Source organism: Geotrypetes seraphini, chromosome 7 (genome assembly GCF_902459505.1).
Source record: "Geotrypetes seraphini chromosome 7, aGeoSer1.1, whole genome shotgun sequence".
NCBI classification, from domain to species: Eukaryota; Metazoa; Chordata; class Amphibia; order Gymnophiona; family Dermophiidae; genus Geotrypetes; species Geotrypetes seraphini.
This window is the reverse complement of record NC_047090.1, coordinates 129,205,750-129,221,925: the sequence shown is the minus strand read 5'-3', so window position 1 is coordinate 129,221,925 and position 16,176 is coordinate 129,205,750. Positions and strand designations below refer to the sequence as shown.

General features: G+C 41.5%; 1 protein-coding gene across 1 annotated transcript in view; it reads left to right on the top strand.

Moving 5' to 3' along the window:
- FKBP3 (FKBP prolyl isomerase 3) overlaps window positions 1-16,176 on the top strand; it is a 32,892-nt gene that overhangs the window by 7,555 nt on the left and 9,161 nt on the right. Inside the window, exons 2-5 of the mRNA XM_033951619.1 lie at window positions 1,876-1,977; window positions 4,568-4,678; window positions 7,103-7,238; window positions 15,013-15,080. Coding sequence (XP_033807510.1) covers window positions 1,876-1,977; window positions 4,568-4,678; window positions 7,103-7,238; window positions 15,013-15,080 — 417 coding nt within the window. The remainder of the gene's footprint in view (window positions 1-1,875; window positions 1,978-4,567; window positions 4,679-7,102; window positions 7,239-15,012; window positions 15,081-16,176) is intronic.

Here is a 16,176-nt window from a genome sequence, read left to right as displayed (position 1 = left end):
AATTTTTGAGTATTGATCAGAGTCTACAATTGAATCTCAAGGGACATTACCCATGTAGTAGATGCAGTGTGTATTCTCACACTATGGAAGTTCAGGAGATCAAGCATCCGCGTTTGCAAAAAACTCATACCCTTAAATATCAAACAGATTGCAGCACAGAGGGAGTCGTTTATATGATCATCTGTCCCTGTCAATTGTTTTACATCGGTTATACCATGAGATGTATAAGGGTATGGGTTATAGAACATCTAAGCAAAATTCGAAGGAGATATGGGAGCTCCCCTTTCTCAACATTGGCACATTCAGTCACATACCCTAGATCAGGGGTGTACAACCTTTTGGCTTCCCTGGGCAGCATTTGCCGCGCAAACACTGCAGTAAGACAGGAGGGAGCCGGCAAGATGGTAAACACCTGGGGGCAGCAGAGGAAAACACTGCATCGTCCGGGGCCGCACAAAATATTTCACGGGGCTGCAGGTTGGACACCCCTGCCCTAGATGATCTTAAGTTTGTGGTTTTGGAAGCACCACGATTGAAAAGAGGGGGGAATATGGCAACCTTCCTGTGGAAGAAAGAACAATCGTGGATATATTACTGGCAAACGGTAATCCCTACGGGGTTGAATCGTGAGGTTGAGTGGTGGGCGTTTCTCCACAAATGAGTGACAGTTCAGCTTAATAAGTCAGGATTCCAGCTGAGAGTGACATCACGTGAACTGGATATTAGAGAAGTCAGGAGAGATATGAAGTTATCCACTAGCAGCGTCGTAAGTTTGCTCTGAACCCAAAAACGTTTTCAATAATAGTAAAATGTTGTTTTTTGTTTTGTTTTGTTTTTTTTACATCTTTTTTTGTTAGAATGAAGCTCTTTTCATTGAATGTCAACCAGTTTAAGTGGGTTCTCTGAAGAAGCCGTCTTGGCGAAACGCATCAGACCCCCGCTTCTTCAGCAAGACATTTTACACCCTGATTCGACTCATAAATGAGCTAAGTAGAAGTTTATATATTGAAAATCTTCTGAAAATTTATCAAAAAAGTCTATTTATGAACAATTGTAATACATCATATGAAACAACTTTATATAAATTCAAGATGGAGCAATGATAGACATGTTGAAATACACTTTAGGGTTTATCCCTGATTGTGATTTCCATATCAACTTATGGTTCTGAGCTCCTCTTGTAAATTTATAAAGTGTTCTTATGATTGTAGTGCTCCCTTTTTTGTTTTGTTGGACGTTACTGATGATATCATCAGTAACGCAGCAGATTGAATTCCCCGACAGACACCATATATTGGTATGCTTATTTTTTCTGGAACACTTAGTCTGATATAGCTCGTTTCAAACACAAATGCGGTCTTTTATATACTGGTTTTCCATACATGCAAAGTTAGTTTTATCCCAATCCGTTAAATTTTTGGAGTGTTATTTTGTCCCCAGATAAGATGGACAGACATTTTCTATAATTCTTTCCAATTTTCATTTTGAAAATATGATTGATTGGCAATGCCTTGAAGGAACTTGTGTTTTATAACACAACTGTAAGGAATTTTGTTACTTTGTGTATATGTATATTTTGTACAGCGCTGCGTCGAGCTATAGAAACAATAAATAGTAGTAGTATTTTTGTCCAGCTTTGTTGCAAATATTATTTTGCAAGGGTCCCAAGCCACAGAACTCTGATAATGATTGTTTTTGAAGAGACACATCAATTATATCTCTCTTCCCCCCCCTTGTGTATAATTGTAGATCAGTTTTTTTAACAAAGGCTTTTTATTTGTGCACAGGAGGTCCTGATGGACAAAACTTCAAAAAAGGAAAACAATCTGTTTCTAATCATCTTTTCCCACTAAGGAGGACTTTTTTTTTCTTTAGTTTCTTGCAGAACACAAATTGCTGGGAAACATTAAAAATGTGGCCAAGACAGCTAAGAAGGATCAGCTCATTGCAGCCTACAATCAACTATTTGAAAAGAAAGTAAGTCTCTTTTTTTTTTCATTCCTCTTGCATATGCTGTTAAAATTAAAATAGAAAAACAAGACAATAATTTGGAACTTTTCTTGACTTAGAATCAAAACAAAAGATAAGGGATCACAGACCTTTAACACACTGCATAGTTTAGTGTGACCCTCTACTAGTACCAGATTCATTTATTGGCTATGATATGGATATGATAAAAGGATGGGATTGGAGAAGGTATGTGTGTTCTTATACAAGAAAAATAAGTCATCTTCTATCATGAAATGTGGGAAGGATTAAGGGACCTGTAAGAAGAAAGAGCTTTTTTGAAACATCTCAGACTTGAAACAGACATTGCTTTCCTTTTGAAAATACATTTAGGAGTAAGAACATAAGAAGTTGCCTCCGCTGGGTCAGACCAGGGGTCCATCGCGCCCAGCAGTCCGCTCACGCGGCAGCCCATCAGGTCCATGACCTGTAAATGATCCTTTGTCTAAAACCTTTCAATACCCTTTCATCATCCTATCTCTTGCCTCTATCTATATCCCTCAATCCGCGTATCCTTCAGGAACTTGTCCAATCTCTCTTTGAATCCTCTTAATGTATTCTGTCCTATTACATCCTCCGGAAGCGCATTCCAGGTGTCCACCACCCTCTGAGTGAAGAAAAATTTCCTAGCATTGGTTCTAAACCTGTCCCCTTTCAATTTTTCCGAGTGCCCCCTTGTTCTGGTAGTTCCCAATAGGCTGAAGAATCTGTCCCTTTCCACCTTCTCTATGCCCTTCATGATCTTGTAAGTCTCTATCATGTCTCCTCTGAGTCTCTGCTTTTGGCTGCTGCGCATTGTGCACTAACTTGGGACAGGGGCAATGTAGGAAAATATTCTACTCTGGTCATTTTGATTGGAAGCAGTCTCATTTATTGAATATGATTGCAGTAAGGATGGTGTGGATAATGGGAAGGGTGGACTTGTATGGATTATCTATACTGTATGTTAAGGGCATAGTCTCTTATCTCTATAGGGCCATTCAAAGTTTTTTCAGATGTCCATTGGGAAAGGGCGAGTGGACATGAATATATCTCTTTTCCCATAAATGTTCTTTTGCAAACAACTTCAAACAGCTACAATTTAAAATTGTGTGTAGGCTTTATACTGCTCCTAAAATGAGAAAGAGGCTGGAAGGGGTGTGAGCTGGAGGGGATTACAGCACAGAGGACATCTGCTCATATGAATATGGGATGCACTTTAACATTTTTGGAGTTTAGTAATAACTAAGATACAACAATGGGAGGAGGTTGGTGTGTCTGAGGCTCTAGCCAGTAATATCAGCTGCACCTCCATCTCACTCACTTAAGATAAATAGCAACTAGGAGATCGAAGTCTAAAACTCCACTTAGGTTGAAGAATAGGGCGAAAGATGATGAAATGCAGTATACTAACATAGTCCTTGAGGGTGAATCCTCAGATTCCATGAAATATGGGCTCCCATTACTATTGCTCTTGGAGAAGTATCTCCTATAGGCAAGCCAGCCATGATTTAGAGCAGGGCTGCCCAAGTCCAGCCCTCAAGATCTACTGGCAGGCCAGGTTTTCTGGATATCCACAATGTACATGCATGAGAGAGATTTGCATACCAAGAAGGCAGTGCAGGCAAATCTCTCTCATTCATATTCATTGTGGATATCCAGAAAACCTGGCCTGCCAGTAAATCTCGAGGACCAGACTTGGGCAGCCCTGATTTAGAGGTTACTCAGTTATAATATTCCTATATCACATACTTCTATACTGGGAATAGAGCAGGGGTCTCAAAGTCCCTCCTTGAGGGCCGCAATCCAGTCAGGTTTTCAGGATTTCCCTAATGAATATTCATGAGATCTATGTGTACACACTGCTTTCAATGCATATTCATTGGGGAAATCCTGAAACCACGACTGGATTGCGGCCCACAAGGAAGGGACTTTGAGATCCCTGGAATAGAGGAAGTAAATACTGCTGGAGCCCCTAGAAGGGCTGCAGGGAAGGGTGGAGATTGGTGAGAAGGCTCCAGAAGTAGGAAAGGCTGGATGATCAGTGATCTATTGGGGGGGGGAGAGGATGTACTCACTCATCCCAGTAAATTGAGGTTATGAATTGGACATTGAGTTATTTACCCATGGAAAATGTTTGGATACATATACATGCTTGGTCATCTATCATAATAAAGAAAATCTCTTAAAAAGAAAAATGGAATGTTTCACCTTCACAACCAGGCTCCATCTTCTGGCAGGGTGAAATACCCCAGTTGTCTGAATTGGTTTGGTGTAGACAATAAGAAAAACTCAATTTCAGTGCATATTCAATTTTCACTTCATCTAGAGACTTTTCTATAATATCTACTTGAATTATCTCTTCAGCCACCACAATGTCCACTTTAGTTTGTGCAGTGCTTTCCATGACAGCAGTTGGAGAATATATACTATTGCATGCTGGGAAATTTGTGGATCACACTGCTCAATTTATGATGTGCAGTGCTTCAGGTCCCAGTGGCACAGGAGACAAGATTTGTGTGGCTTTGCCTGCTTCTTGAACTAATTTTTAAATTTTTTTTCTAAACTTTTTTTCTTGTAGTGCTTTAAAAGCACAGTGAATGTTGATAATGTATCAGAAAAGCTGATGAATGTGAAGATAGATGATGACAAGAAGCCAAAGGAATCCAAACCAGAAGAGACAGTTCAAGAGGTTGGTAAACAATCTGAGCAATAGAGTTTACAAAACAATTGTCTCACAAAGTAATTTTTGAGTGTGTGTGTTAGACTTCACAGCCTCTTAAGCATCCAGTGCTAGTTGGACTAGCCCCTTCCCCCCCCCCCCCCCCCCCCCCCGTACTGTAGAACTAAAATCCAGAATTTTGGATATCAAATGGGGAAAATACGTTTCATAGTGTGTTTTGCCTTAAATCAGGTCTTGGCACACCTCAAACATTTATTCCCTCTGACAATGTGGTATTTTCCTGGGACTAGTGATTTGACTCTGTTTACCTGCTTGGTAGCCTTTCAACTTGGTCAACACTCTCTGGGTTGAAAGTCTTGCTAATCAGACTTTTTTCTGGCTGTGACCCCACAATAGCAGCCAATAAAATAGTAAGACCCCTGTTAGTACAAAATAATGCTGTATCTATTGAGATTCCACCTAGGTCTTGACCCCAAATGTGGGTTTTGCAATTCCTTTTGGGGGTCCCAACCCACAGTTTGGGAAACTTCATTCTGCTATATGTTAATTTTAATTACAGTGTGAATAACAACTACATGCCCTCAGCTAAAGATCTGTTAATTCTTGCTGAATAAATTCCAAATTAGTTAATAAATTTGAAACTGCATTTACATGGTTTTGTTTTTAGAACAAGTGTTCTGAGATTAAGATCTGTATGGTGATACCGTATAGACCAAATTTGCAGGTAAAAAAACACTATGGGGCTCATAATCAAAATGGAAATACATCTAAAATCCCGCCTAAACCGGCACTTGGATGATCAAAAAGACAAGTTGTCCAAGTGCCGATAATCGAAACAGATTTAGATGTATCTAAAAACAGCTTAGGCCTTTTCAGTGCTGCTGTACACCCGGAGCTGAAAGGGATGTTTTAGGAGGAGTGGTGAAGGCGGGATGTGGACGGACTTAGACTTAGTCATACTGCAAGTATAACCGAAAGTTTAACGAGACTGCCTAGACAGAACTTGTACGTTGTGACTTAGGCAATCTAGAAACAGGTCTAAGGACTAGATTCACTAAGACCACCGATCAACTTCCGACCACTTAACTACCCCTTTACGACCCGATTTCCCTCCGACTTGATTCACTAACCTCTGTCCCAATCATCTTAAGATTCGCACATGCAAATGAGGGGGATGGCATTCAAATGCAGGCAGGAAGCGATTCACTAAAAAAAAAAAAAAAAAATCAACAACGACTAGGCTGGCCGATCCAAAATAAGCAACTGCTGAGGACCAGTCGCTGAGGTCCTTTCCGACTGCCCTGCCTTCCGCCGCCCTGCTCTCTGCCCTGCTTTTCTGCTCCTGCCTGCCTCGAATCTCTTCTCCTGCCTGTCCCAAATCTTTTCTCCTGCCTGCCCCGAATCTCTCCTGCCTTTCCCTGCACTACGAGTCTGTGATTTTAACCCGCGGGTTAAAACCACGGGCTTATAAAGAAAAAAAAGAAACAAAAGTAAATTTTTTTAAAAAAGGTCGCTGCTTTTAAGCCCCTCCAGATCCCGGTCTGCCGTGAGCCCCACCACTGACTGAGATGCCGATTTTGCCTCACTGTGGGGGGGGGGGAGTTGACTCATGGTGCCTGCCCTACCCTGCACCGAGCCTGCTCTTAAGCATGCACAGACCATCTACAGATGGTGGGAGAGGCAGGGAGAGATCCCTGGTGGCAGCAGGCTGCATACCCCATAGGGTACGAGTACCGCAGGTTCAGAAACACTGATCTAAACTACAAGTATTTGTACTAATTTCTTTCCAGGAATATTTTACTAGTATCTTCAGAATAGTGTTTTACCTATTCTCCCTTCTCCTTTGTTGTTGATGGTATTAATGCTGTTGCATTTTTGCATCTTGATCACCCCCACACTCTCATTTAAATGCCTAGAAATATATTGTCTGAATTTCCCTAGTTTCTCTTGCTGCCAAAATGGCTACTGGGACTTCCTGAAGCAGCCTTATGAGACTGTCTCATGAAAATGCCGCAGGAGGTTCTGACAGCCATTTTGAGATTGGAAGCAGCATAACCTAGAGTGACTGGAGATTGGAAGTAGCATAAGCAGAAACAGTCTTAAGGTGGCTGCTAGGACCTCACACAGCGGTCTTGTGAGCTGCTGCAGATCATCCCGGCAGCCATTTTGCTTGGGGAACCCTCGGGGCAAGAGCAACTGGGGATCGTTCTTGCCTTAAAGATCTGTTAGGCACCAGGAGGCACTGAGTGGAGAGTGATAGCAGTGAGAAGAGGCATGGGGAAGAGAATAATCGTGGGTGATAGAGGTTTGGTTTCAGCCAAAAATACACTTGAATTTTTGACCAAAACTAAACCTGGATTATGATGCCAACATCAAAATTCGATTGGGCTCTAAAGCAGTGATAATTCTTTACATTATATTTCTGTCCTGCAGGGCCCACCAAAATATATAAAGTCTATCCTGAAAAAAGGAGATAAAATTAACTTTCCCAAAAAAGGAGATACAGTTCACTGCTGGTACACAGGAATGCTGGAGAATGGAACTGTATTTGACTCCAATGTGCAAGCAAGTAAGGACACATGATCTATATTTCTTTTTAAAGACTGCCTAACTTATTCTTACTAAGTATATATGAAAAATTTAGGGCTCCTTTTATCAAGCCGCGCTAGCGGGGTTAACATGCGTGACTTTTCATCATGCGTTAACCCCCGCAATGGCCAAAAACTACCGCCTGCTCAAGAGGAGGTGGTAGCGGCTAGCGCGTCCCGTAGTTTAGCGCGCACTATTACGCGTGTTAAACCGCTAGCGTGGCTTGATAAAAGGAGCCCTTAAATTTGATTAGATAGTGTTAGACACTAACTTCTTTGAAAATATGGTAGTATCATATGTAGACATAGCTTTATACCAAAAGTGGAAAGGGGGATAAATTTGGTTACAATCTGTGTTCTTTTTACATTTAATTCTAATAACATTTAACTGTTTGTTTAATGGTTCATTGCCTTGTGTTCTTGTGCTATTTTTTTTTTAAGATTTAAACACACAAAGCTGTTTAGTAATGCTGCACTATAGTTGTTACTTAAATTCTTATATAAAATTACTCTTGTTATGCCTATGGCCAGGGGGTAACTGGAACTTGGCATACTACGTGACATGTGTCCTCAAGTCTGCTTATTTTCTATCATCCTGACCAATGTGAACTTTGTTACCAAGAGCATACTGCGGATGCTGTTTCCTGCTGTCCTTGACCTGGCTAAACCCATCAGCCGGGCGCACCCATCTGCTGGACTGCTGTCCTCAACCTTGTTTACCCTGAGACAACTTACTTCAACATCTTAGTGTGTGTACTGTGATAAGAGCCCACCTGTGTGTAACAACTTAAGCATAAGGAATAAAGGGCAAACAGCGGATAACCTCCCAGCTGGAAGATAAGAGGGACACGTGTTGTTTTTTGCAGAGACAGCAATGAGACAGGGCAAAGGTAGTGCGGGGAAAAAGTATATAAAAAGTATACTGGGACGGTACCAAAATGAATCTTGCTGCAGCCATGGGAGGGCCGTGGACTGTACCTTTCCCTCGATCGTCTAGATTCCCGATCAGTATTAGAAAGGGGCATGGCAGACATGGTGAAGTATTCTATTTGGTGTATATAGATATTCTCTACTTATATCTTGTATATTATCTGGTGTCTATCTGCATTATTTGGTATTATCTGATGTTTATGCAATAAAGAATCATATTACTCTGAAGCTTTGTTGGAAGTGACTTCTACATACCCTTGTTAGATAAATACATGGCAGTACAACTCTCTAAAGTGTACTGTAAGAGGGGCCTGTGTGCTGGATGTTTATGAGTTCTGAATTGAAGGCGGCCTGTTTTATCTGATAGTCCTGTTACATATACACAGGAGTCCATACTTTAGCTGTTGATTCCCACTCCCTGCGAAACCGCAGAACAGTATCGCTTTAAGATCTTAAACTCCTCCCCTTCTACAGTGGAGAACAGCTCCCTCCTCAGTTTTTCCTTCTGTAAGCAAACTCAGAAGGTGTTCTTTTTTCCTTCCCCCCCAATTTTTTATTATTTTCAATACTTACAATAAGTGTCACAGTAAATACAAACATTTTATATCCAAATTCCACACTTAATAGTCTTATAACATCCATTTCAGAATTATATCCCCCTCCCCCTAAACAATCACAATATCTATGCATAAATATCTAATTACCCCATGTCAGTTATTCAAAATTCCCACCCATCCCCACCTCCCCCCACCCAGATGTGCATATTTAAAGGGAAAAACACTATTTAAACGTTACAATATTTTGCTAATGGCTCCCAAATCTCCTGAAACTTTTTAAAATTTCCTTTCTGAATGACCAATGTCCTTTCCATTTTGTACATATGACATAGTGAATTCCACCAAAAACTATAATTAAGCTTTTACAATTCTTCCAATTGTTTGTAATTTGTTGTATGGCGACTCCTGTCATAATTAATAAAAGCCTGTTGTTTTTAGAAGGTGTGTTCTGATCTTCTTTTTGGGTATTTTTCTGTCAGATTTTTGTAATTCCTCATGACTTTGGTCAGAAGTCCTCTTCTTGGGCTTACTCTGCTGGGGAAAGGACGTAGAAACATAGAAAATGACGGCAGAAAAGGGCCATAGCCCATCAAGTCTGCCCACTCCAACAACCCTCCCCCAATCTACACTCTATCAATCGTCCCCAAGCTGCCCTCCTCTATGCTACCCTCGTAGGGATCTGACGTGGGCATCCCACTTATTCTTAAAATCTTGTATGCTGCTGACTACGATCACCTGCTCCGGGAGCTCGTTCCAATGGTCCACCACTCTTTCAGTGAAGAAGTATTTCCTGGTATCCCCATGAAATTTCCCTCTCCCCCTGCTTTTCAGCGGATGTCCCCTTGTGGACGAGGGTCCTTTTAGAAGGAAAACGTCGTCTTCCACCTCTATGCGACCAGTGATGTACTTAAATGTCTCTATCATATTTCCCCTCTCCCTACGTTCTTCGAGAGAGTATAGCCGCAACTTGTGCAGCCTGTCTTCATACGAGAAATCCTTGAGCCCCAGGATCATCCTGGTGGCCATTCGCTGAACCGACTCAACTCTCAGCACATCCTTATGGTAGTGCGGCCTCCAGAATTGCACACAGTACTCCAGATGAGGTCTCACCATGCTTCCGTACAATGGCATAATGACCTCTGGCTTCCGGCTAACAAAGCTTCTACGGATACATCCCAGCATTTGTCTAGCCTTGGATGAAGCCTTCTCCACTTGATTGGCTGATTTCATGTCTCCACTAATGATCACCCCCAAATCCCGCTCTGCTGTAGTCCTGGACAAGGTTTCACCATTCAGTGTGTACATCCTACACATGGCTGGACTGCAGCTCTTGGGCCAATTTCATTGAGTACCTGAACCAGTCTACTTTGTGTCCCCTTGAGTGCAGGCTGTGTTGCCCTTGAATAAGAACCCCCTGGGTATCGGGGAGCTGGCTGTGTAGTTTTTCCCCTCCGTTGCTGTGTGAGGAATATCGTGGGTGAGAATCCATGGTCAGGATCTGTCAGACTGGCAGCCAGAAGAATTTGGTGCAAGGTTTGACAGTTCCTGAGGCAGAAATCCTTTCCCTGCAAACAGGCACTAGAAGTCACAGTGAATACTCCCATTATTCCGTATGGGGAACATTACATTGATGTCTTCTATCCCGCCAATACCTTTCAGTTCTAGGCAGTTTACAACAAGAAATTAGCCTGGGCATTCCTAGGGAGATTACAAGGTTGATAGCTATAGTATGCGTCGGGATGTGGGAATTGTCGATATGGTTTGGTTAGATCATTTGACAAATTTCTTCAATAGTATGGTTTTCAATTCTTTCCTAAATGTTTTGTAGTTGGGCATGTTGGGCAGCAGATTTGAGAGGCGGTAGCCTATTTTTGCTGCTCTGGTGGCTAGTAGACGGTCATATTTTTTTTTGCTTTGCATGCCTTGCATTGGGGGGGTGGGTAAAGTGTGCTTGAGTTCTCCTTGGTCTGGATGTATTTTTTCCAGATTAGGCAGTTGTTCAGATAGCTTGGTCCATTTCTATTTAGGGCTTTGAATAGTGTGCAGTAGAATTTGTGTTGTATGCGTGCTTGTGGAGCCAGTGTGAGTCTTGGAAAGCTGAGGTAATGTCATATTTTTTCAGCGAGTATATTAGTCTTAGGATCCCGGAGAGTAGTCGCTGTTTCAGAGAGCGTTTTCTCTCATAGTTCAGACTTGGGGCAGACCGGACATGAATCTCATGGCCACAGCCAAGAATGCGAAGTCAGTTCACTTCTACAATTGAGTAACTGAGTGGGGAAGCAAAGAGCTTGATGTCCTAGTTCAGCCCTGGCTCACAGAACAGTTTCTCTGTTTCCATTGTGGGCCACGGTGGGTTGGATCATTTGCAGGATAGTGCCTTCAGGCACTAGTGATCCTGATGACCCCAGACTGGCCCCGAAGACCTTAGTGTTTGGATCTGGTGTGTCTGTTGAGAGGCAGGTTACTGAAACTTCCTGTTCATCTAGGACTCCTCAGTTAAGGCCCAGTTCCAATGGAGAAGCCAGAATACTTTGGTCTTGCGGTATGGCTTTTGAACGTGCGACCTTGATTCAGAAAGGTTATTCGGAGGTTGTGGTTACGACTCTCCTTAGGGAAAAGAAGCCTGCAATAGTTGCGGCTTATGCTAAGACCTGGAAGACCTTCCATTTATGGTGCACCAAAGAGCAGGTAGAGCCAGAGAGGGCTCCCGTTTCATTGATTCTTGCTTTCCTGCAAGCTGATCTCAAAAAGGGCCTTGCAATTTTGTCTCAAACTGCAGATAACCAGCCAGTATATCATGCTTTCGGGCTCAAAGTTGCTTACGATCTCTGGTTTCTCACCTGGATGTCGCTCAGTTTTTGAGAGGGGCTCTCCAAACTATGTGCAAACCATTCCTATCTTGGGACCTCAATCTGATCTTGAAGGGCCTGGCCTGTGCTCTATATGAGCCTCTTTCAGAGGCTTCCCTGCTAGACCTTAAGGTCAAGAAAGTGTTTTTTGTTGCCATAGTCTTGGCAAGAAGGATCTCAGAATTGCATGCTCTCTCCTGCAAGAAGTACAAAGAAAGAGGCAAGGGAGGCGTCCTATCAGCCAAAAGAATAGTCTTTATTCAAACAAATGGTTCCAACAAGAATCCAAGTTTCGGTGTTTCAAACAACTCCTTCAGGGGACACTAAAATAACCATATAAAATATAAAAAACAAAATGAAAACTAAGAGATAAAATATCAATCAAATGACATACACAGGTAAAAACACTAACGTAAAAATGTCAGCAAAATTACATGTACAGATAAACAGAGCATTTATATATTAAAAAAATGTAAAAACAAAAATATATATGCTCTGTTTATCTGTACATGTTATTTTATTGACATTTTTACTTTCACTAAAACCTTTTCAGATATACTACAGTGCAACAACAACAAAAAAATAAAATGTTATGCAGGAACTGAAAACACACACTAGACATGTTAATAGTATCAAGAAATGCACATTTCCTGAGCCTGCTTTATTTAGAGCTTCTGCTAGTGTTATTAACTTCAGTGTTTTACAGTTTTTGAAGATATTTATTCTACATTTATAGTCGACTCCACCTAACTGCATGAGAAGGGCCTGTACTGGCGTGCCATCCCTGATGGAACATTGGCTTTCAAACGCAGCGAAACTGTTGGCTTCAAGGTGCCAAAGGAACGATTGACATTGCTGCTCAGTTGCAATATGGATGTAGTGAAAAATTCGAGCCACTGGTGATTGGGAAGAATCAAAATCCTCAGTGCTTTAGAAACATTAGATGCCTGCTTGTTGAATATGAAAGCAATAAAAACACATGGAGGATGGCGACACTGTGGATTGAATGGTTGCAGAAGCTTGATAATCTGATGAGAAGGCATAGGAGACACATTGTAATGCTGTGTGATAACTGTGTAGTACACAGCAATGACGTACGACTAACCAACATCAAATTCGTGTATCTGCCACCAAATACATCCTCTTTGATCCAACTGATGGACCAGGGGATAATCGCCAACTTCAAACGTCATTACAGGTTGCTCGTCCTAAGATATGTGATAGCAGTGATTGATGCAAGCATGGAATCCATCTCCTGAGCTGCTGAGAAAACTGACAGTGCTCGACTCTCTCTTCACATGGTATGGGAGGCATGAAGTCAAGTCTCGTCAACGATTTCAAATTGCTATCGATGGGCGAGCTTCATTCACGCCTCTGATGAGACAACTGAAGCTGACACTTCGTCCATTGAACTCCCAGTTGGACTCTCGTCACAAATGTTTGAGCTGTATGTCGCCGTTGACAATGATGTGCCCACATCATCTGACAGCACTAATTCCGATATCAGTCAGTCATAAAGGACACTGCAGACAACCAAGAGTCTGATGATGATGGAGATACTACTACGGTCATCACGACTAATGAAACACCTGCAGAGATTGTTTCCTTCTCAGACGCGCTGAAGTCCCTACACACGCATTATTTGGAGATAAATGGATGTCATGATTATGGCCAGTTTTACAGCATCAGTAGTCAGATACATAGTCTGAATCGTGCAATCTGCGTGCAGAAAACAATGACTGATTATTTCAGTAGAATGTTGGTTTAAAAAAAGTTTAAACTAAACCTTAAGTTTGTATACCGCATCATCTCCATAAAGATAGAGCTTAGCATGGTTTACAGGCAAATTCAATAAATGAGGAAAGGACATAATAAGAAATTAGAGGTTATGAAGAGGATAGCTAGCTTTACATTTTAAATAGATAGCTTTACGTTTGGAGAAAAGCCAGGTTTTCAGATGCTTTCGGAATAATTGGAATGAGCCTAGGTTCAGCAGCGGGGCAGGGAGGTTATTCCAAAGCTCAGTGAATTTGAAGATGAGGGATTTCCCTAATTTACCTGCATACATTATGCCTTTTAACGAGGGGAAAGATAGTTTGAGTTTGTGGGCGGATCTGGTAGTGTCGGGTCTCGAAGACTTCCAGAATAGTGGCATTAGGGGAGGAAGAATGCCATGTAGGATCTTGAATATTAGGCAGGTACATTTAAAGTGAATCCTAGAAATCACCGGAAACCAGTGAAGTTTTGACAGAAGCAGGGAATCATGATCAAATTTACTTTTTGCAAAGATCAACCTAGCTGCAGTGTTCTGGATCCGCTGAAGTCTTTGAAGATTTTTCTTGGTTAGACTTAGATAGATGAAATTACAATAGTCCAGTCTGGAAAGAATGATTGATTGTACAAGGACAGCAAAATGTTGTTGGCGGAAGCAGGATCTCACTTTCCTCAACATGTGAAGACTAAAAAAACATTTTTTTACCAGAGAGTTGAGATGATCATTAAAGGAAAGTGTAGAGTCAATAATGATGCCCAAAACTTTGCTTGAGAATTTGATCTGCAGTGTGGGACCAGAAGGTAGTGGAATGAGCGTGGGTAACTGATCTAATTTTGGGCCAAGCCAGAGTAGTTTTGTTTTGGACTCATTAGCTTCATTTGTACAGAGAGGGCCCAGGATTGGAATTTTGTTATGCAAGCTGTTATATTTTTGGTGAGATTAGTGAGGTTCGAATCTATCTCAGAAGGACAAGGATGTCATCTGCATATGTAAATAGAGTTTCAAAGGGAGATAAATGGAAGAATTTCAAAGAAGACATATAAATGTTGAAAAGAATAGGGGACAGGAGTGATCCCTGGGGAACACCACATAGCGATCTCCAAGTTTGCAGTGTATTGCATTAGATCAGGGATCTCAAAGTCCCTCCTTGAGGGCCGCAATCCAGTCGGGTTTACAGGATTTCCCCAATGAATATGCATTGAAAGCAGTGCGTGCACATAGATCTCATGCATATTCATTGTGGAAATCCTGAAAACCCGACTGGATTGCGGCCCTCAAGGAGGGACTTTGAGATCCCTGCATTAGATGGAACAGTGCTGATTCTAAAACGTGTAGAATTATTTTACGTGTTTTTTTGCTGAATAAAAGTATTACATTTGACTACATCGTAATATGATTTTTCATGACTAAAAAGTGGTACTCTGATTATACGCACACTCCGTTTAAGCACACGTGGCGGTCCGGTCCTGAGTCGATTGTATTGCAAATATGTAAATTCCATACTGATCTTATTAACATGAGTTGTGTGGAGTGACTGACTTGTATAATGGTTTTGTAAGATTGTTTCACTGAAACATATCTATTTTATAAACTGCATTTTGTTTTGTTATTGTGTTTGAAATCTATTTTTTAAACTGCATTTCAGGTTCAAAAAAGAAGAAAGCAGCTAAACCTTTGAATTTTAAAGTTGGAGTAGGAAAAGTTATCAGAGGAGTAAGTAACAAAATTCTCCAGATTTGAAAGTTTTTGGAGTAGTTTCTCAAGTAAGCTTGATAATGAATGCTAAACAGCACAGAGACTCCATGACTGAGATGCTACTTATGAGATTAATTTCCTTTACCCATTTAAACAGTTTCACACCAAATAATGATCAGTTTGACAATGTATATATTCTTAAAAAGTAGGAAGCCCAAATCAAATGTTGTGCCTGTTGTGACATGCCATCTCATTCCTACCACCTTTATACTTTTCTGCACTGATTTTGCTACAGTAGAATCTGTTATCCGGCACCTTTGGGGATTGGTAGATGTTGGATAACTTTATTTATCCTAGGACAGGGGTAGGCAATTCCGGTCCTCGAGAGCCGGAGCCAGGTCAGGTTTTCAGGATATCCACAATAAATATGCATGAGATAGATTTGCATCTCAAGGAGGCAGTGCATGCAAATCCATCTCATACATATTCATTGTGGATATCCTGAAAACCTGACCTGGATCTGGCTCTCGAGGACCAGAATTGCCTACCTCTGTCCTAGGACAAGCAGGCAGCATATTCTCACAGATGGGGGACGTCATCCACAGAGCCCAATACGGACAGTATGAAAAGTGAAGTGTCGCTTTAAAACTTTTAAAGTGCTCACAACTATCCACATCTCACATGTGCAACTGTCTTCCCGCCCGAAGAGGCTTGCAGTACTTCAGTTCTTCAATTTCTATGGAGCCTTTTGACTGAACTCATATCAGTTGACGCTGCCTTCCCGCTTTGCGTATTTTTTTTCTCTTTTCATTTGTTCTTGTTTGAGACGAGTGGGAAGAGAAACCTTTCGTTTATTTGAAAACTCTTTGACGGGTTTTAAGAAGTGCAGTAGGTGTCAATGCTTTTATTTCTATAGCCAACCCTCATACCTGGGTGTCTTCAGTGTTTAGGTCCAGGATACCACAGTGAGACTTGTTTTAAGTGTTCATTTTTAAAGTTGCACTAAGGCCCGTCATGCTCAGCAGGTGCAGTTTTTCAGTACTACCATGGACACTGCTAAATCTTCTCAGCCATCTGCATCGAAAACTCGGTCTTTTTGACATGCTTCTCGAGG